The 23,040-nt window shown below is 37.0% G+C and overlaps 1 protein-coding gene across 4 annotated transcripts in view; it reads right to left on the bottom strand.

Moving 5' to 3' along the window:
* The window catches only part of COL12A1 (collagen type XII alpha 1 chain), a 125,974-nt gene that overhangs the window by 39,635 nt on the left and 63,299 nt on the right, over positions 1-23,040 (bottom strand). For 3 of the 4 annotated variants that reach the window (XM_063666332.1, XM_054492142.2, XM_063666331.1), the window contains 17 exons: positions 21,954-22,096; positions 21,170-21,299; positions 18,702-18,842; positions 17,487-17,612; positions 14,293-14,432; positions 13,919-14,051; positions 13,791-13,811; positions 12,914-13,056; positions 10,200-10,329; positions 9,324-9,463; positions 8,760-8,889; positions 7,404-7,546; positions 6,314-6,443; positions 5,553-5,695; positions 3,762-3,891; positions 1,816-1,935; positions 590-736 (listed from right to left, as the gene is read on the bottom strand). In XM_063666332.1, the coding sequence (XP_063522402.1) occupies positions 590-736; positions 1,816-1,935; positions 3,762-3,891; positions 5,553-5,695; positions 6,314-6,443; positions 7,404-7,546; positions 8,760-8,889; positions 9,324-9,463; positions 10,200-10,329; positions 12,914-13,056; positions 13,791-13,811; positions 13,919-14,051; positions 14,293-14,432; positions 17,487-17,612; positions 18,702-18,842; positions 21,170-21,299; positions 21,954-22,096 (2,190 nt within the window). The remainder of the gene's footprint in view (positions 1-589; positions 737-1,815; positions 1,936-3,761; positions 3,892-5,552; positions 5,696-6,313; positions 6,444-7,403; positions 7,547-8,759; positions 8,890-9,323; positions 9,464-10,199; positions 10,330-12,913; positions 13,057-13,790; positions 13,812-13,918; positions 14,052-14,292; positions 14,433-17,486; positions 17,613-18,701; positions 18,843-21,169; positions 21,300-21,953; positions 22,097-23,040) is intronic. The other variant, XM_063666330.1, reaches the window with a different exon arrangement.

Here is a 23,040-nt window from a genome sequence, read left to right on the forward strand (position 1 = left end):
ACTGCCAAAATAGACCCCCCTTTCTTTCACTGATTTTCAAGGAAAGGAAATTCCATATAGTCCCTCTCAAAACTAAGAATTTCCAAAACATCTCATGGAAAATAATGAAAACAATTTCTAAAAGGCTATCTGCTAAGTCGTTAAATAGTTATCAAAGCAATGGTGACATTAAAATATATCTGTGGACTGAATCACTAATCATGATTCAATAATTAAGTCAAATTAAATCAATGGATTTAGGTAATATATATCTTAGTATCAAATGTCAAGAAGAACTAAGTAGCATCACAGATCTAATTTTACAGGTCATTCATGGATAAAATGACAATTTCTATAATTTTTATCTTTTAAAATTCAAAATATAATATTTTATGTGAAATACACAAATTTCTCACCGTATACATTTTTATATACTCAATTATAATATTTATGTATTTGAATAGGTATTTTGTCTAACCAGACACAAAATAGCCTGCCTACATAATGCTGAGGAAACATGTATATGTTCAGAAACAGGAAATTAAAACAGGCTGACCTGGTAATTTCTACTATGGTTTTTCTCACAACTATGAAAATATCCATGACTCACATGTAGTGCCTCGATCTGTCAAGGGGACACTGAGTCCAGAATCATATTGAGCATAAACATTCACATCGTAGGTGGTGCTGGGATTGAGATTGTGTAAGGTATATGATGTCATTTCTCCAACAAAGGCTTCCATGGGCTCATTGGAACCTTTATTAACAACCACAAAAATACACAGAAACATGCCATCACTAGCATGAAATTTCGCTTAAAATTAAAGATCTTATAGTCAAAGGGTATTATGAACACCATTAATTCCATAGTCCTCATACACTTACTCACTGGGGCACATGCTACATTATATGGCAAATACGAAACCATAAGCAGACACTGAATTCTTCACCCTCCTATTCTCAAAGCATAGCACAGTATTTGGAATATAGTAGGTATATAATCAATGTTTCTTTAGTGAATGAATTCTCAAGCTTCTTTCTCAACCCCTATTTTGCCAACATAGTGTTTTGCATATAGTAGGTGTTCAATTGACACTTTTTCATTTATTGTAGAGATGATCTAAGAATTTCTGTCTTGAACCTCATTCCACATACTTTGGCTGCTAAAGTCCTCAGTTACCAATCCCACTTTCTTTTTTAAGTTCTCTTTCTATTTCTTACATAGGTTCAAATTTTACTTCCTTTATCTTGCCATCTCTCTTTCATGTTTTTTCTAGTTCATACTGTTACTGGATATATGGAAGATGCCCTAACAAATTTGCATTTTTCTTCCAGTTTCTCTAAGAATACAGACAGAATATTAAAACAAAAATAACAAATAATTTAATCAAGGTGATACTAATTTAGGATACTAATTTTCAGAGGGGATTTGAAAGCAAGGCTGTCATGAATAAGCTGCATGGAATCTATGCCCAAAATAAAATAATACCTGGGCATAGTGGGAAAACCACAGAGGTATATTGATGGAATATGCATTATTTCATGATCATATAGGATGTCTGAAGACAGCCATCTTTGATTTGTGCAACTTTATGAACCAAGTCAAACTTTTTAATCATGACATTTAATAAGAATCTCATCTACACCTATAATAACGATGGTACTTTAGATGATTGGCTTAAAATATTATTGCCAAAAACATTGCCTTTCGTTACAGGAAACTTGGTGTGATCTGAACTCTCAGGAGAACCCAATAGTGGAGGATGAAAGAGAAAATACCCTCATATGCAAATAACCCTCCAAAGCATTTCTATGATGACAAAGGCACTTCCTTACCCACTGGCTTATATACTATTTTATATCCAAGAACTGGAGAGGGTGAAGGATCCCAGGACACCCTGAATCTTGTATACCATTCGTCAGAGATGTGTATGTTCTGAGGAGGAAGGAGTCCCACTGAAAACAAACATTGACACACATTACTGACCTTTTATTGGCACACAGGGAGAGCACAAAACTTTAAAAGTATCAGTAGGAAAGCCCAATGGGAGCAATTTCATAATATCCCATAATGTCTTCATCCAGAAAACAATTAAAAGGCATTGAAGTATTCAAAAAATGCTTAATAGTTTTCCAAATTTAAACAGCAACTCAAATAGACTCAAGAACTAGTGATTTCCAGAACAGCCTTCTCAGCAGGAAGCAGTATCCAGAGCGGAAATGTTCTATGACTCAGGATTATAGAAAATGAAAGAGATCTTAAACCTTTTTAGAATGTCATAGATTACAGATTGTTGGAAACAGAAAGCAATTTAGAGACTATCTAGTCCAACCACTTCATCAAATACATAAGATATTATTTGCCCAAAACCACCCAGCTACCTAATAATGTTTTTTCCCTGTACCTCTCTATCCTCCACCAGCATTACCTAGAATAAATCCTTAAGCTTCCAGAGATACTGCCCCCAAGCCCACAACTTATAAAATCAATGCTGTTCAGGTAGCATGTTAAGTAGTTGCTGAGTTTACTATTCACAGCATTGTGCAAATAACAAATCCAACTTGAAAAACTTCTTTTTCATAAGAGAAACAAAACATGACTTTGGCCCTTCCTGGAAAATCCAAGATCTAGTTTAAAAAAATCAACTTTGATAAGCATGAAATTCTGAAATAAGCCATTTTCCCCAGGAAAGTCCCAAAATATAGTCTAAAATCTGAGAAAATTTAAAAAGCGAGGTTGTTAAAATCATCTTGAGTCATGTGAGTCTCCATTGACTCAGTCCTGTAGACAACAATATCAATAAATACAGATTCTTGACCTTGAGAGACTGAGCTGAGTCAACTCTAGTCCTGCTTTTCCCCTAGGAGCTTTCAAATGTCACCTCTTCAAATTCTGTAATGTTGTCAAGATCATTTAAGCACAAAAAGACTTTTGGCAAGTGACTGCAGAAAGACACCTGAAGTCATGTTACTTAAGTAGATTTTTGGTGAATGAAGTGTAAAACAGCAATGCAAATATCTACCAGTAACAAAACTCAGATCTAGAGTTCATCCTACCTTTATGCTAAACTAGTGGCTCTCAGCCATTGCTGCACATTAATTCGAACATCAGCAGGTCCAGCCCACACCTCACACAGTTACATCAGTATCTCTGGGAGTGGAACCCAGGCATAAGTATTTTTAAAGCTCCTCAGGTGACTGTAGCAAGCAACCACGTTAGAGAATTTTTAAACCCTAAGAAATTACCACCAGTATAGTGTAAAAATGGGTCTGAACATTAATAATTCTATGTAAATTGCTTAGTACAATAAAAAATACATTTTTCTTTTTTAGAAAAAGCTAAATTTGTAGACAGAAAATGATTGCTGATCATCTCACTTCTGTATTTATGACTTAAGATTCAATCACAATGGAATATTTCTTACTGATACTATATTGACTTAACAATTATAGCCTTAACTGACACCATACCAGTTGAAACATTATTCAGAGAATATGCAATGGTTTTCCAAAGAAGAAATAAAACTATCTTAAGCAAATAAAAATATGTGGATGGTCTTCTTTTTCTTCTCTTAGTGGACCTTTAAAAAGTTAAAAACAAACTCCTTTCACATGTCATCATTTTGACAAAATTTAATGTCTAATAAAAATAATACAATATTAGTGTGGTATTTGAGATGTATTGGTAAAGATAAAATTTTAAGGTTTTAAAAGGTATAAAAGCAACATTAAGATACTGACAATTTCAAAGCAAAAAAAAAGATGGAGTACAAAACACCTACCAGTTCTTCCATTTCCTGTTAGATGGCCACCATCTCCGTCTTCATAAACAGCAATAACAGTAATTTTATATGGAGTGTCAGGTTGCAGGGGCTGCAGTATTACATTGTTTCTTCTGCCTGGGACTGTGGTCTATAGAGGAAGTTAAATTATAAATATATTACCATCTAGAAGACTTCCAGATCAAAAGACAATATTGTTTTATGTATTCCCATAAACAGTAATAGTAGTTTTTTTCACATTTTATTTTTGTTGCACAATGCTCATGACAAGACAAACTATCTTCACTTCTTCTCTGCAGCATAGGAGAGTGGTTTTAGAGTCAGACAGCTCTGGGTTCAAATCCCAGATCAGCCACTTAACAGCCATGTGACTTAACATCTTTGAAGAAAACTGTATTAAAAGCAATGCCATGTATGTTTCAGAACACCTTACTGAGTAGTCCAGCACTCAGCAGTAAGTTTGTTTCCTTCAGATCTCATCATCACATGTTCCGTTTTCATGTACAAATATGTACCCAGTACCCACTGTGGACCAGGCACAGTGGGACAGGTATTAGCTACTGAGAATCCACTGGTGAGCAAAAATTGACTAAGTTTCTGGCCTCAAAAATATCAGTTTGGCTGACACTAGTTAGCTGAAACAGATGGGAATACATTCAACTACCTCTTCAAAGAGGAAATGAACCAGACATCTCAATCTCTCTTCTAAACCTATGCTTTGCTTCTACAAACAACATGGATAAGGTATGCCAGTGAATCCTGGCCTGGAGTCCTATAACTACAAATGATAAATTGTATTTTTAATGTGTTTGGAAAGTAAAGGGAAATTGCATATTTGTCCACGGCAAGGCTGAACAAACACTAACCATGAGTTTCTCTGCTTTGGCAAACTAACTGTAGTAGTACGTTTATCTCATTTTGATCAGAAACTATAAATGGTAGTTACATGTGTTTCTTATTAATAAAAATAGGGACTTGAATTAAAGGTTACTATATCAAGTTCCAGTAGATGAAATATTTCATCACATGGGGCTCAGGGAGGGAAAATTATCTAAGACGATCTATGTGGTAAAAAGATGGCAAACCACAGACCTAATTTACAATCAACATCTTGTGCAATATTCTGCAAACGTATCACAGCAATTAATCACTAAATGTCAAATAAAGTAGTTAGTTTTTCCATTTTTCCACTCATAACAAATGGATGTGCATAGTGAGGGCTATGAGGAAGCTACCAGAAACTTGAATCTGGTTCTGGAAAGACAAACTATGACACTCAAAAAGTTTGAAGCTAATAGGAGAGTATGTATATTCCAAAACCAAAGTGTACCACAAAATGTTAAGTTTAAAGAAAAGAGAGATCAATTAACACTGGAATATTTAAGGGAGACCTTGTAGAGGAATGAGATTTGAGGAAAGGGTAAGATTTGGATAAATACATTATTTGAATATTAACTTAGACATTCCAGAATGATAGGTATCATATTTCACTAAACTTGGTTCCTGTGGTGTCATTAGGTGGTTAGAAATGTTCAGTTAATCATGCAGTAAGATAGTTTTTCTATCTGTCTTTAGAATAAAAATGAGCCCAAAGACATTGCTTCTCTGTGGTATGGGAGGCCAGAAAGACTAAGTAAGCACATTTGGGTGGTCCCAAAGTCATGTCAGAGACCATAAAGTGTGACTATCGCGGACTCAACTGTACTCACAGCGTACCTCTAAAGAAGTTTAACTTCACTGTCCATTCAGCTAAGATGATAAAATGTGCCAATAAATGAGTATCAGACTTACATATTCATCAATTGGATCACCAACAGTAGGAGAATAGATGATCCTGTACTGCTGAACTGGCCCATCAGCATGATCCCAGGCTACCGAGAGGCTATTGGTTGTTTCACCAAAGACTCTCAGGTTCCTTGGTCCACTCCGTGGTACTAAATAAATAAAATACAATAGAGTTTGTTGCCTGCCTGTGAGCATTATCTAGGTCAGATTAAGGAGGTTGCTTGCATGTGTTTCATTCACCATTCACTCAGATGTTTCCTCCCATATAATAAAATACACATTTATGGTTTTAATGTGAAATCATAAACAGTGTATTTCAGAGCTATGGTTACATGCTGAACTTTCAGTGACCTAGAGCTAGCTTTGAAAGGTAGACTAGGAAAAAGGGGAATTATTTTAACCACTATAACTATATCTATTCAATAAAACATAAAGACTAAACCCTCACATTTCCAAAGTCCCCATTTGGTAAGAAGATTCACTGCAGAGTAGAAAGAGGGAAAAAAGGAAGATGCAGAGTAGAAGAGGGGAAAAAGGGGAGAAACCCCTCCTTAACTCACGTCCCAAATGAGAACACGAACAGAAGAAGTTCACATCACACAAACAACAGTCACAGACCCAATGTTTTCACTTGGAATGTGAATGTAGGGGATCCCAGGCAGAAAGCACCCATCTCTCACCACCCCCCTCCCACCACTCACTCAATCAGAGAAGCCCTGCCAATCTAGCTACAAGGGAATGGAATGGAGAAAGGATTTCTGCCTCACGCGTTCGGCCCTGGGCAGGGCTGGGATTTCCCTCTCCATCCGAGTACAGAGCCACAAGGTTCACGGAATAGAGTGTGTCCGGAATCAGCCGCTCCAGATGCACCATGCGCGTGCTTCCTGGCACCACTATCTGCAGGGGAGGAAATGCCGAATTCTGCCTGACAACAACTCGAATGCTTACCAAGTCTTCAGTTAGTCATCACAATAGTATTTATAATAAAATGTTGAGCCCAGACACATCAGAAGCCAACTGTGCTTCTCCATAAGATCTACCCAGACCATATCATTAAACAAAATTTGTCCTCAGAAATTCCCTTTCCAAAAAAAGTGACCTCATCCTTGACCCTTAGTAGCTTCAGTTATCTCCCTTTATGTTTGTTATAAAGATTCTCAAATATAACATGCAAGGCTAATGATATTTCCCCGAAAAACATCCTGCATGTTAAATACACAAGAATAGGGACTCTTACTTGTGGTGTGGGAGATTTTGTGTTGAAATAGAGACTCCATACAATACATACAGATAAAGTTGTCTTAATATGTCCTACCATACATGGACATGAAAATCAATGTTCTTACCAAGTGCATATATTGTTAATCATTTGTTTATCTTTGTCAACATTGTTTATTTTTGCAAAGACTATAAGTCAAATTAGTTTATAAATTTATTTTCCCTTAGGTATTCTGATACTGTGCTTATTGAAATTAGCAATTTCTGATTCCTAAATTGTTAGTCTACTTACAAAACTGAATAATGTTATGAATTAAAGATGAATTGGGCAATTTGTAAGAACCAGTGAAGGTTAACTTTAAACTATTTTCATAACAAAGACATATTGACAAGGTCTAGCAATGATTTACATTCATTACTGGGGTTTTTAACTCATCCAGCTAATTCACATTTTCCCAAAATTCTTTTTATTCTTACTAACCCTATAATTAATACACCTACCTCAAGTCATCAAAAACAATAATTTAAGTATTATACACTGGCATGTTTGTGGTTTGTGTTCTCCCAGGCTATCAAACATGACACAAACATGTGACTACATTCATCAGGAAATGCAGTTTCCATGACAAAATTACTTACAGATTCTGAGGGTCTTGTGCCATCCACAGGAGAATACACAACGCGATATTGCAGCACAGGTCCTGGTGCAGGGTCCCAGCGAACATCGAGGCTGTTAGGTGTAGGATTGTATACTTGGACATTTCTTGCCAGTCCTCTCATCACTGAGGAAATGAAGGCCAACATCTATTTTTTAAGTCTGTCTATATATCTCAAGTTTTTGTATCACTTTTCCTGAACCTACATTCTGTAACAGGATAAAATGCTATCTTCTTTACATTTCTAATTACCTACACACAAAGGCAGATTAAAACTCTCCAAATCCAAATTTAGTTAAAGTTAGCAAGTATGGCCTTTGTCCATAAGGAAGCAACATTGTATTCAATTAAAAACAAGCTAATAAAAGTGGTGGAACTGGATTGGCCATAAAGGGTCATGGGATAGGGAAAAAATTAGGAAAAGTAGTTTCAGTTTTCTAACATAGGTAATGGAGAGAGGAAGAAGAGACATTTTTTAAGAGTCTGCCTTCTAAGTAAAATCTGACAACAGCTATTAAGCCCATCTGATTCAGTCAACTAGTTTCAACCGTTCATTACTTCTTCATTTAACAAATTGCTACTCAATATCTTTGTGATTAATAAAAAAGGCAAAAGGAGAGAAAAATAAGATATACCCAGTTCTCAATTAACTGCCCCAATAGGAATTTAGAAAAACCTACCAATTAAATTGATATATGAATTCCAAACTCTAATTTAACCAATAACTTCATCTTCCTAGACCACTAATCTTTTACCAAAAGAAGACATTCATGCTTGGTTCCTTTTAACTATCAGCAAGTATATTTTTAAAGCCAAAGAAATATTTCTAAATCTGCACAAAAGCCTTTAAGCAATACTACAAAAAAACAGTGAAACCACTATAAACTGCTTCCTAAATGAAAGCATACAGATTTCAAGATCAAAAAAGCACTTCGACAAACAACTCAAAGACATGTGAAATTAAGTAATGTGCCCAACAGATTTCAACAATTCGCACTATGAAAGCCAATTATAAACAGTCCTTCACAACAATTCATAAAGCACAAAGCAAAGCTCAATGAATTTTTGTCAGTGAAAGAGATTAAGCAAAGTAGTATACTGATGATTATACACACCTTTACAAATCTTGAAATTATTTCAAAAGAAGATGCCATTATAAATTTGTTATTTCACACAAAATGTTAACATTTGGTGACAGGAAGGTGAACTATGGCTAGTTTTTATGTTTTTAATTCTATCACACCAAACTTTCCTAATTCTCTTTAATGGGCCTTTATGGCCTTTATAATGAAAACCAACATTTATGATGAAAAATTAATTTTTTGGCTTTATTACTTACATGTCCTTCCAGTATCTGATGTGCGTCCCCCATCACCTTCAGTATAAACGGGAACTACTGTCACAGTGTACGAGGTATCCGGCTGGAGATTCCTAAGAATGGCATAATTGGTATTCCCGGGGATTGGTACCTAAAGATTTTAATAAACATAAAGCATTGACTTGAAAAATTTGTGAAAGAAATAATAATTCAAATAACATAATACCAACTCAAGACCAAGTCAAAAAGTAGGTTCTGTAATATTAGGATGTAATAATGTGCCCCCACATGACCTGTTACAAGAGGTTACATATTTCCCTATACCCGTCCAGCCACCCAATACTCCCCATTTAGAACTTCCCAGAAAGGCCACTTCTTCCCCTGGCCGGGGGGAAGAATCCTGGCCACAATCCCTCTGTTACCCAGGATCTAAGGCATCAACTATTTACCCTCTATCAAGTCTTACTAAATGACTATGAAATTCTTCAGCTCTAAAGCAAACTGGTTAACTCCTTCAGTTCCACTTTTAAATCACTCAGCTACCATTTAAACAAACTAGCATTTTTTACTACAAGAAATAATTACCAGTTCCTCTGGACCACCTGCTGCTGGTGCATAGAAGAGCTTGTACTGACGAGGATTTCCCTCTGCATGGTCCCAGCGGACACTCAAGGTGCTGGTAGAAGGGTCATATACTCTCAGGTTCCTTACAGTGTTTAGAGGTTCTGAAATGCACAGAAATCCCGTCACAGTATAGTGCTAACAATCGAGCACACATGAAACACAGATTCACTGATATCTCCCTAGATACGTTCTAGGCACCCTAGAACATAGCAGGCACCGCACAAACATTTGTTGAAGTAGTGAATAAACGACACACACTGTGTCTGCATCAGTCTGATGCATATGTCTCATCTATCCACAAGACATTTTGGTCTTAGAGCACCTTTCTATCCTAGAAAGTAACATCTTTCTCCACAAATAGAGACAAGTAATTCCAAGCAGGGATGTTAAAAACGATTCATATGGCCAGGCACAGTGGCTCATGCCTGTAATCCCAGCACTTTGGGTGGCCAAGGCAGGCAGATCACTTGAGGTCAGGAGTTCAAGACCAGCTTGGCCAACATGGTGAAACCCCATCTCTACCAAAAATATAAAAAATTAGCCAGGTGTGGTGATGTGCGCCTGTAATCCTAGCTATTCAGGAGCCTGAGACAGGAGAATCACTTGAAACCAGAAGGCAGAGGTTGCAGTGAGCCAAGATTGTGCCACTGCACTCCAGCCTGGGCAACAGAGCAAGACTCCGTCTCAAAAAAAAAAGAAAAAACTATTAATATTATTTCTAAATGAATTTTTAAATATTAGTAAAACTTTGTGTCACCCCAGTGTTTCCAAATAAAGAGATGATTCCATTCTAATAGTAGCTATTAAAGAAGCTATAGGAACTCGGGTTTCACTTACTGGTCTTGCCTCTTCCCGTCATCCGACCTCCTTCACCATCAGGATACAGAGAGGATACGGTGATAGTGTAAGGAGTGTCTGGCTTCAGCTTCTGCAGGACCACACTGTTCTGCCGTCCTCCTATTGTGGTCTTGAGTAAAAAGGGTCTTAGTAAGTGTTAGCCTTGCTCTCTCCATCTCACTAATCCGTTAGAAAAAGCTCTTTCTGCAGGGAAGCTGTTTGAAACCCTTGTCAATTTCTAGAATTACATATCACGGTAAAGGTTTAACATACATCTTATGGTATAACTTCAAATGTAAAATATGCACCTCAAATCATAAAAAGGATTCCAAGCTTTAAACTGGTGACCCCAAAAAGCTATTTCAACTTGCTAGCCACCAGCACTGCAAAATTTCATCCAAAACACATTTCACAGAACTCTTCAAAAAAAAAAAAGGGGGGGGGATTAATCGTAAGTGAGCTACAAAGGGACTTTAAGATATCAAAGAATTGCATAATTTTAGAGGCTCCACACCACTTAATATTATTCTTACTTTTTTAACAGATGTTTTTATTTGCTTTAGAAACACATTAAAATGATTCAGCATACAGTATAAAGCTCTTGGTGTTTCCCCCAAGAACACTGTCACTCTAACAGCCTTAGCTGTGTTAATGACATGACCAGACCTTTTGCCAGGCCACACTCAATCAGGGGTTTCCAGTTGTCTCCATGATACCAGCCCTGTGGTATGAAGCTTTTCAATTTACTCTAATTATGGAGCTTAAAGTTTTTATTCATTACTTAAAGCCATCTAGCTATCTTGTTGAAAGAAAATTTGTACAATTTATTAACAGTCTACCGAATTCAGATGTTTATGTCATACTAATTAAAATCGCATGAAAATGGCACACTGCCCAAAATGAGTGCACATGTAGATAGCTGGATGCTAGAACAAACCAGATGTTTCCAACTTAGCACCCATCCACTCAAGTAGTCTGAATTCCAGAGAAAAACCCAGTGAATCATGGTCGTCATCCTCAATACAGACAAACTGAACTACCGTGGCTAATTTTAATAAATTTCATATTTGAGGTTATGAGAGAAAAGTATCAATACTAGTATAAGCCATTTTGATAGAAACCTAATACATAACAAATCTGAAAGCCTACTTAGGAGAACTGCCCTTATGAGTAAGCAGAGGGGCATCTACCTACCTCTCCCATCCAGCTCCCCAAAATAATTCTAGCATCAGTTACTCATCATTTTCATGATTTCACGGACTAGTGTTAAAATCCAAGTACCCCAAAGACTAACAAAGCTTAAGGGCGTCATACTTTCCAGATGATAAGTTTACGAGACTCTTTATGATAACAAACAGCTGAAAGACAGTAAAAGAGACTTAGGAGAAGCAGCCGGAACATCAATGCCCCCAAGATGGGAAATGCTAAGAACAAGCTTCTCCTGATTTGTAGTTTTACCGAAATCTGGCATGCCACAGAAAAAAAAGAAGTTCTGTTTCTGAAATTAATATATCAGTCCATCTAATTTGTCTTATCTTATTTTCATATACAAGTCTATTGATTACAGTTGATATTAAGTTTATTAATGATAATCTATTTACCTAAAACAGACAAATTCTCAGTCCAAATGCATCATACTACCTAAGACTGGAGCCATAAAAGCCTCAAAAGACCAACTCAAAATCACACTAGGGTTGGGAAGGTTTCTGATTCAGCTAAGCTTACTTACTGGGTAGTATCAGAGATCTTTAATGACACACCTTAGATTAATGCCAACTCCTACCTTGCCTAATACCTCTAAACTGATCAGAGAAATGACCCATTTGCTTGAGCTCGGCAAGTCAGATGATTAAAGGTTAATAACACATGTGTCTCTAAGGCTATATAAGAAAATATTATAGCCAAAAAAGTCAATAAATCTCTGTACCTCACCAAAACTGGAGATTTATTTTGAAATGAATCAGAAAACATAATCATACCTATGTAAAAATCATGAGGCTGCCTGACCTAGGATAATACACGCAGTTTTAATTACATAGTTCACAAAAGGCAAAGTTGTAGAAAGCCCAAAACCAGACAACTAAAGTAAGGGAGGTAAAATGGACAAAGGTTCTATTAAATAGGGAAAGACTAGGAAGAGAAAGAGGATGAAGACTGAGTTTCTGGTCCTACCATCTTTCTTGGGGACCTCCATTTGGATAATAGAAAAATGAAAAACAGTGTAAATTAGGTTAACAGGCTCCCACATCTAGGAACACCAGATCTAGAAGACACCCAATGACATGCAAAAAACAGAGGGAAATGAGATAAATAGAAAATAAACATTCTACGTAAGTTTAGCAAACTTTCAGCACTTGATTAAGTTAGAGAGAGGAATGGAAGGTCAACATAGACTCAGAAACTATCTGGATATCTTCATGGATAATCCAGCACTAATAGTTTTTAAAGGAACTATGGATGCATTGAAGCACATGCCTCATGCTTTGGGGCTATGATGAAGAACAGCTATCATCTCTCATGAGAACATCCATTGAGTCTCCATGATGGCATTCCACGTGGAGTGCCAGCTAAAGAGTCAGATTATTCCATCCAATGCAATAAATCTTAATATCCCTTAAAAAGTAAGTATGACTAACTAAACACTGAGGGGGAAAAAGAGTTTGAAGAGAAATGGGTAGAATTTATCCAAGTTATAATTTTTATTAAAAAATTACCGTTTGCTCATTGCCTTCCCCTGTGGAAGGCTGATAAGTGATCCTATATTTCTGCACACGACCACTAGCAGGATCCCACTTAACAGTCAAGCTGTTAGATGTTGCATTGTACACTTGAAGATTTCGTGGGCCACTTTTGGGAGCTGAAAGAAGATTGTTGAAAAACAGAGTAAGCAGACAGAACAATGCCTCGCCCTAAAATATATACAGCTCCCAAGGCAATCAGAGAATTCTATGCCTCTGGGTTTATAATTAAATTTGTCCCTTTAATAAAAATGGTTATTGATTATTAAATGACTCCTTAGTATGGACTTTCATTTTGTTTCTGTCCCTGCAAACGTGACATGTTGAAGTTCCAACTTCCAATATGATGGTATTTAGAGATGGGGCCTTTGGGTGGTAATTAGGGTTAGATTAGGTCATGAGGGTGGGGCTGCCATAATGGGATTAGTCTTTGTAAGAAGAGACGTGAGAGAGTTTATTCTCTCTCTCTCCTCCGTGTGAGAGTGAGAAAATGAGAGAGACTGAGAAAGGGGCTGGCTAGCTGTAAGCCAGGAGGAAAGCCATCACCCAGAAATGAATTGAATAGCACCTTGGTCTTGGATTTCTCAGCCTCCAGAATTGTGAGAATATAAATTTGTTATTTATGCCATCCAGTCTAATCTTTTGTTATGGCACCCCAAGCTGATCAATACACTCCAAAACAAGTAGTAGCAAAGCAAAGTTTTTCAAGAAAAGCCTACCTAAACGAGTTCTCAATGAACATCTTAGGATTTAAAAGCAGATGACCTATTTATCATGTATCTTATGGTACTTTTCATTTATACATTCATTCATTATTTATTCATTCAAACAATTCATCAAATTAAATTCTTACCTTGTGTTGTTAAGACAGGCACTAAAAGAAAACAGAATTTGGGGACACATTACTAATATAGCTGTAGCCCTATTTTTAAAAAATTAACTTTAAAATATCAATGTCGTATTTGAAAGCTAAACACCTACGTGTGCGCTCACTGCCAATCAGGTCATCACTTTCTGACTCATCAGGATAGATGGCAGTAATGGAAACTTCATAGACGGTGTTGGGGTTCAGGTTTTCGAACACCAAAGTGTTTTCATCTCCATTTAAGATGGTCTTGGAGAAAGAGGACAAAAACATACCCACGCAAAAGTAAGTCTCCACTTATATCACACACACTCAATGGCAGTTTGTTTACATTATTTAGCCAGATGTTCCTCCTGCTCTGATGCATGTCATGAGCTCAAATGTCAATAAATGCTTATTGACAACAAGAGTAATACTTCTTTAAAGTAAGCTTCCCTACAAATTAAATGGGACATGAAAGACAGAGAGAAAGATAAAGAGAGTTAACTACCTCCATCTTATCTGAGCTTCCAAAAGGTGCCCAGGTTATTCTGTAGAGAGACACATCTGAAGCTCCATGATCCCAGGTCCCTCTGAAACCCTCTGATGTTACTTCAGTAATCTTTAGGTTTGTTGGGGCTGGCACCGGTCCTATCATGAGAAAAGGCAAGCAGACTAAGTTTTTGAATGTGAGCTACAAATGCAATTTAATATAATAAAACTGCCTTGTTTTATATTAATGGACATCTGAAAACTGAATACATTGCTTAGAACCAAATATTTCACCAATTCCTAGAGCTCTGGAAACTGCAAGCATTCTGTGGATATAATAGGTTATTAAGGTTATTCTATTTAAATGATGATTTTTTTAAGATACCATTTAGTACCTTTCTCCAACTTTTTAAGAATCAAATCAAGACCGTGGACTCTTTCACACAGCAATACACAATACACAAAGCACAAACTTGGCCACATATCAGAGAGTTAATGGACCTTCTCCAGTCTATCAATAACCCCAAAGACATTCATAGACTCTGAGTTAAGAAGTCCTTCTTAACCGAGAAGTCATAAACTAGGTATGCTGATATATTATACATAAAAGATGATGCTCAAGGAAATCGTTATTCATTTATTGTTTATAATTTGTTGTTCTGATACCCAAAGGAAACAGTTTCATTTTTATTTTTTAAAAACACACATACCACTGCAGTTTAAAAATGAGAATGTCTGCCTAGCTGTAAACAACACTAAAAGTATTGCACTCTGACAATTGATTAGAACATACATACATACTGCTACACATACAGTGAATTCCAATCTAGGAATATTGCCACAGGAAAGGAACTCTGAGCATGTTACGATCCAGGTAACCCACACATAGCTTCTTCCTGTAGATCACTAACCTTAAACATGATATGAAGCAGAACATGCTGACCCTGTTTAGAGAACTGAACACCTGGAGACCCAAATGACTGCTGAAATCCCCTTTCACAGCCCCTCCATTGACCAGGTCCTCTGGCTGTTTTGCAGCACAAGCATTTTTTTATGTCTGCCACCATTCCTGAGCTTTCATTGTCACTTATTTCTCTATTTTCTGGTAACCAAAGCTAATTACACGAACCCCAGAGCCATTAAAAATTTGTTCTAATAATTACAATGAAAAGGCCCATTGAGATAAAGAGAGTGGTACTATTTCCACCAGCACAACTGCAAAACAAAGCAGTATTAAGAATGTACTTTAAATGTATCTGAAAATTATTTGGAAATCTTAAGGGAAAATATATATTAAAAATATTAATCTACTTTACTAAATTACCTGTCTCACTAGCCTTTCTTCCTGACTTCCTTTTCTGTTCACTACACCTGTTATGTTATTTTTATGCAAAGCTGTCAGTCTACTGATGCATATGCATCAATTCTTAGCTCCAGCCATGACCCTTACCAGGTAAGAACTTAAGCCAGGAAAATAAATGAAATTGCTAAGAGATCTCACATGGTAAGAAAACAGCAGAGTCAAAAAGGGAGAAGTGGATAGGTCTGAAGTTAAGAAGCAGGTTATGGCCAGGCACAGTGGCTCACGCCTGTAATCCCAGCACTTTGGGAGACCGAGGCGGGCGGATCACGAGGTCAGAAGATCGAGACCAACATGGCTAACACGGTGAAACCCCGTCTCTACTAAAAATACAAAAAATTAGCCGGGCATGGTGGTCGGCACCTGTAGTCCCAGCTACTCCGGAGACTGAGGCAGGAGAATGGCATGAACCTGGGAGGAGGAGCTTGCAGTGAGCCGAGATCGTGCCACTGCACTCCAGCCTGGGTGACAGAGCGAGGCTCTGTCTCCAAAAAAAAAGCAGGTTATAACATTTGACAAGATGCCCTAATTAGGTATAGGCAGCTGGGCACTAAAGAACATGCCATTGAGCCTTTGGTGAGGAATTTTCTGGAAAGGAGGAAAAGCTTCCAGACTATAGTATCAGTCCCATCAGTAGATTACTGGATGTGGCTGGGCAAGTTGCTTAAATTATCTAGACCCGTGCTGTCCATAATGGAAACCACTAGCCACATGTAGTTGGCTACTGAGCACTTAAAATGTGGCTAGTCTGAATTAAGACGTGCTCTAAGTGTAAAATACACACTGGATTTTGAAGAACTGTTACAGAAAAAAGGTAAAATGTCTCATTAATAATTATTGTACTGATAGCTGTTGAAATTATAATGGATATATTTGGATATACTGGGTTAAATAAAACATTATCAAAATTAATTTCATCCATCTATTTTTGCCTTTTTTAATGTGGACACCAGAAAATGTAAAACTACATATACAACTACCATTATTTTTGTTTGGAACACTGCTGGCTCTAGGCCTCAATGTTTTTTTAACTACTATTTGCTTTATGTAATGGGCTGAGCACTGGATTAAGCTATTAGGTGCCAGGCACTGGAGATACAAAGTTGAGCAAAATGTCTCTTCCTTCATTAGGAGAGAGCAAGGGGGAAGTAGAATCCATAGCGAAAGACCAACAGGCAATAATGATTGTGTTAAATACTATGGAGACACCATGAGAGGGAGAGGAACTGACATCTCCAGGAGCTGCAGCAGATGGAGCAGGAAGCAGGGTCTGGGCAGGCTGCCCAGTCTCCCCCAGCACTCCACTCTCAGTGCAGTCACCCCTTCCTCTGAAATCTGACAGCACACAATTTCAGTGCCATCTGACCTTCCTTACATGATCCCATGTATTCTCAGTTAATTTTTTCTTATCTCCACAACTAAATCATGAACTGGTGAGGGCAAAGATGCTTATATTTTGTTACCCTTGATAACACTTCATGTATAGTAAAATACCCCAAAAAAACTTATAAATAATGCATCTTTTCCAAAGCAAATGTGCAACATATGTCAAGAAAACTTGCCAACCCCACTACACATACATGCACACACATACACAGGTGCACATCAAGTAGTTGTAGTTGGAAGACAAATTAATGACAGTGGCTGATGGAAAGTATCATAAAAGGAACGGATGCAAAGATAGAAGATGGGACACCTTGTTACAAAAAAATAAGTGAAAACAATCTATGAATCCAAGCATTATTAAATACTGGCAAAGGTAGCATTAAGAAACAAAATGACCCAGTAAATTGTGTTACACATGCATGTAAAGGGTTGTTTCCCATTATCAGTGGAGCAGGAGCACAACTCACGGGTAGTTTCTTGAGCAGTCACTGGAGGAGACTCCCCCTCGTCATGTACTGCAGAAACACTGACTGTGTACAAGGTCTGTGAGAAGAGGTCTTTGAGGGAAGTGCTGGTCTCTGATCTGTCCACCTCTACCTATAACAGTAACAGAGCAGTGGAACTACTTTTACAAAGGGTTTACTTTTGACATCTCTCTGTTGTTTACTATACCTGTCAGCATAAGAATATAAAATCTGTGATCAGAAAAGAGCAGTGTTTTCCAATTTACATGAGAATCCAGAAATTGGACACAGTTTAAATATTTCCAAACTGGTAAAAAATGTATGTACTAGATCATATGGCACATGACTGCCTAGAAAATAATTACTGCCTATGAATTCAAACAACCTAACCATTTTTCCACCTGTTTCCCTTTATATCACTGCATTATTTCTTTCAGCAATGGCCTCTTATGCACAGCATTACTTCATTTGCTATGCACAAGAACCTTGTGAGATCCACTGACCATTGTATCCCTTTTAAATGGAAATGCAGAATGAAATAAATGTGTGCACATGTATAAAGTAGCTTTTGTATAATCCACAAATGACCAGCAGAACCAGTAACTGAGTGCTTAGAGAAATGACTTCTATGTTCCAAAAATGCCTCTGAGATTCTGACATTAATACTCCCTCAAGCACACACAAGTTTTGCTGGTCCATGAAGCCCTTCTAATTTGCTCTAACTTTGAATCCAGTCATCACGGAATTCCCAAAAAAACACTCCCAAAAGGACACCCCTCTAACAACATACTCCTCCTTTCTCTGTGTCCTTCTCTAGTCTCCTATCTTCCTGTTATCTGACAAACTGCTCCTCTTCATTGCTGCATCCTCTTGCTACCTTTTATTTTTAGAAACATGACATTTTCTAGTAATTCTTAGAATAGAGTGCCATATAAGGAATCTGGATGAGAAGGAAATACCATTTAGATTTGATAACTTTTTATCTACCAAGGGATGATCTTTCTGAGATTAATATCACACAGCAAAACATTTCTGTTTTGACAAGACAGTCCAATATATTATTGATTTTCAAAAACTGCTTTATTAATATCACAAATTTTCAACACTGTGTTAACAAAGTGACAAGTATTCAAAATATGCTATCATCCATACTTGATAAAGTTCTTTTTTAAACCTACTAGGAAAACAAATATTTTCATATCTACTATCATCTTCAACCTACCTCTTTGACATCCTCTTCTGGTGTTTTGTATCGAACAATATATTTATGCACTTTTCCAGGCACAGGTTCCCAAAAGACATTCATAGTGCTGTGAGTCACATCTCTGAGTTTCAGATCCTGAGGTCTGGGTAAGGGCACTAGAGAAGCACGAGATATTAAATCCAGATGTGCTTCTCAACCACAAAGCTCTAAAGCATCCATGCAAGCTTTCAAGAAGTTGTTTGGAGAAAATTTAAAGGTGTTTCGCAAAATAACTGAAAAAAATGATTATGACGATAAAAGTACCATGATTCTACCAGATAGACTGAATTCTTCTTAAGAAGGTTTTTCAAAAATAGAATATATTTAATTTTTTGTTATCACAAGGCTAACTTCTCAATTATATATTACTCTTATTCCACACTATTTAAATAATCTCTTGCTGCTCAACCCCATAATAAATCATAATTCATCATAAATGTACAGCTCATGTTTCTTTATCAGATATTTAACTCAAGACAGAAAACAAAATCAATAGAGTTATGCACCCTTAAGAACGTGACAGAAAAAAATAGTTACAGAGTGAAGAATGAAGATGAGCCAACATTAAGCATCCAATAAGCTTATAAAAAAACCCAGACACCTAAATTGTTAGAAGAAAATCCTTTTTTTTAATTTAATTTTATTTTATTTTATTATTATTATACTTTAAGTTTTAGGGTACATGTGCACAATGTGCAGGTTAGTTACATATGTATACATGTGCCATGCTGGTGTGCTGCACCCATTAACTCGTCATTTAGCATTAGGTATACCTCCTAAAGCTATCCCTCCCCCCACCCCACAACAGTCCCCAGAGTGTGATGTTCCCCTTCCTGTGTCCATGTGTTCTCATTGTTCAATTCCCACCTATGAGTGAGAATATGCAGTGTTTGGTTTTTTGTTCTTGTGATAGTTTACTGAGAATGATGATTTCCAATTTCATCCATGTCCCTCAAACAGTGGACACGGAACATGAATTGGCAGACATACATGCATATTTATGAGGCCTTTGCCTATATCAAAAGGTTATCAAATGAATGTACATTTATATGTTTTCAATTAAAATAAAACATTGCAAATAAAAAAAAAAAAGAAAATCCAAATGGTAAATGTTTACCAAATCTAACATAACTTTCCATTATAAAAGGGGGAAGGAGGATAAGGAATGAGGAGATTTTCTCCTGTAATATGAGATGTATTTCACTTTTTCCAGCTGCCCATTTGACTAGTTTAACTTGTCTCTCATTCTGACTCTTTACATCTGTCTTCCTAACTCTCTAGCTCCACTTCCACATTTCTGCGCCTCCATCTCTTCAACATTTTTGTCTTGTGCATCTCTCTCTGCCCTCCATTCCTCTACTGTTCCAGTCCAGCACCATATCCAAGTTTGTGACCATATTTGTTTTTAATTTCACTGTAACTTTCGGTCTCCTCTCTCAGCACTTTCAGAACATGAGTCTCTATCCCTGGCTGATTCCCCATTCCTTCCATCTGCCACTTTCCCATTTTCACAAAACCACCAGCCCCAGACAGGATCTAACATATAAAGGAGGATTAATAAATATTTGTTTGTTGTCAATTAATTTACACTGACCCATACTGTAGGGGATCTTTCTCTCCTCTGCCCCATCATGCTCTGTTTTCTTAGTCCCTTTTTCCTCCTTGAAGTTCCTTCAAAACTCTTCATTTTCTCAGAAGTGTGGGCCAAGACTCATTAAATTTAAGCCAGCTCATCTATCCCAGCATGTCAATCTCCCCAAGCATGAAGCAAAATACCAGCTGGGTAAGGCAAGAGGCAGTAAGTGGGTAAGTGCAATCATTGTCACTCTTCAAGAGAAAAGCACCTAAATGCTTAGTAAAACAAGTCAGAAGTACACAAAAGGCTGACCAACACACACAAGAGAAATGCAAACCAGGAAGGAGTCCATATGGTCTATACTGCTTTGTATTATGTCATAGTGGTATTCCCAACATCTAGCCCAGTGACTGGCATATAATAGGGGATCAATATATCTTTGCATTGGGTAAATTGATTAATTCACTTAACTGAAACAGACTTAATCATATGTGCCACAGAGTTTCTACATCAACAAGAACTTGGAGCATCTTGATATTAAACCCAATGTCTTCCTCCAAAATTACATTCACTCAACATTCCCATTCTCATCAGTAAGAGAGCAATAACAGTAAGACACCATTGATTGTAAAACACTTCAATTTCAGGCATGATCAATGTGAAAAAAATACACATCCTAGAGTCAATTTGAGATGCCTCCATAAATCTAGAATTGAGACATTTATTCTCAAATTTGATTGTCAAAAGTAATAACTCTGTAACTTTATATATAAATTATCAAATTATTGTTAGCATCACATGAAATAAATTCTAATGAACATTACGCTCACAGCAATAAGTAGGGAAATAAAACTAGCAGTAGCTTACAGGTGACTTCCCGAACAGTGACGGGTTCACTAGTGAGGTCGTGCAGGACAGCCTGGACTGTGACTGCATACTCCGTGTTGGGAACAAGGTCAGTCAGCTGCATGTCGTTCACTGTTGGCCCCAAACGCATCTGCACATGGATATGCAGAGCAGAAATAAGATATTCAAATCGAACTTTTCCATTTACCTTTGGAATAGTCAATTGAAGTCTATTTGTACTAGATTATAATACAGCTTGTATTTTTCATTTATAAGATTACATCTCCTTTTCCATGCTGATGTTTTCTTTTTTTTTTTTTTTTTTTTTTTTTGGTTTGTTTTGTTTTGTTTTTGAGACAGAGTCTCGCTCTGTCATCCAGGCTGGAGTGCAGTGGCTGAATCTCAACTCACCGCAACTTCCACCTCCCGGGTTCAAGCAATTCTCCTGTCTTAGCCTCCTGAGTAGCTGGGACTACAGGTACTTGCCACCACACCCGACTAATTTTTGTATTTTTAGTAGAAATGGTGTTTCACCATATTGGTCAGGCTAGTCTCAAACTCCTGACTTCAGGTGATCCGCCCACCTCCGCCTCCAAAAGTGCTGAGATTACACAGGCGTCAGTCACCGTGGGCAGTCCATGCCAATGTTTTCCACAATGTGTTGCAGACCACAAACCTACTTTTCTATTTTTCCATTTTGTATGTAAAATTATAAATGAGTTCGTAAGTAACTGCAGTATAATAGGCACTATAAAGCTATAAAGTCTTGGGAAGACCCAATGTTAAAGAAACAAACATCTTTCACCTCTTTGGGTCTTGTTGGCTCTGTGTCCTTAACAGGTTTGTATGACAAGATGTAGCCAGTAGCTCCTCCCACAGGCTGCCACTGCACATGCATGGTGGTAGGGCCAACGTCATAAATATTCAGGCTGACTACAGGCACTGGCACTTCCAAAACAGAAAAGCAGACCATCAGTCCAGTTCCTTTCATTCCACTCATTTTTAACCATTGCTTCGTACTCAATTATTGATATTTGTATATACTAGACAGTGGGTTACTGTGAGAAATCAATAAGAGTTAATATAATCCTTCCCATTGCCCCAAAAAAATCCAATTTACATTGCTCATTGCACTTCATATTCAAGACTGCACGTTACCACTATTTTATAGATGGAAAATGTTAAAGTTCAGGTTTCAAATGACATTCCAGTGAGTCTCTACAATAGATACCAACTTCCTGATACATTACTCTCTTTTTCTGGAACATCACTAAGTTGACTATTTCTATTCTTCAATCACAGAACTTTATATATATGTAATCAACACTATTTTTTATATTTCTTCAAAAAATAAATTTAAAATAAGAACACTATACATTAATAACTGGAACATCAGGGATTTATAGGCTTCTTGAAAATAAACCCATGAAGCAGAGGAAAAAGTTTTTTTTGTTGTTGTTGTTTTTTTGTTTTTTTTCTTTTTATTATTATTATTATTATTATTATTATTATACTTTAGGCTCTATGGTACATGTGCGCAATCTCCCTATAACACCCATATTGCTTCCAATTATTTTTTGTTCAAAGATTGAGTTCAAAGTTTTAAGAAATTATCATATTAATCCTGCCAGTTATAAAATACATTATTTCTCACCTCCTATAGTCTAATATAAAGGGATATAAGAGAAGAGATAAGGATCTAAAACTTGAGCAGTACATAAAGTCAGTTCTTGCTCTAGAGAGTGATGCTCACTCCTTCTTCTTAAAAGTGGCTTTCCTTCTTCCCCCTAGAGCCCAACCAAGAAGCAAGAAGTAGGAAAGAATATTTTCATATGTCTCTGGAAGCATTACCAGGACTAGAAGCAAGGAACATCTACCCCCAAAGCGCTACT

Source organism: Pongo pygmaeus, chromosome 5, assembly GCF_028885625.2.
Source record: "Pongo pygmaeus isolate AG05252 chromosome 5, NHGRI_mPonPyg2-v2.0_pri, whole genome shotgun sequence".
In the NCBI taxonomy this organism is placed as follows: domain Eukaryota; kingdom Metazoa; phylum Chordata; class Mammalia; order Primates; family Hominidae; genus Pongo; species Pongo pygmaeus.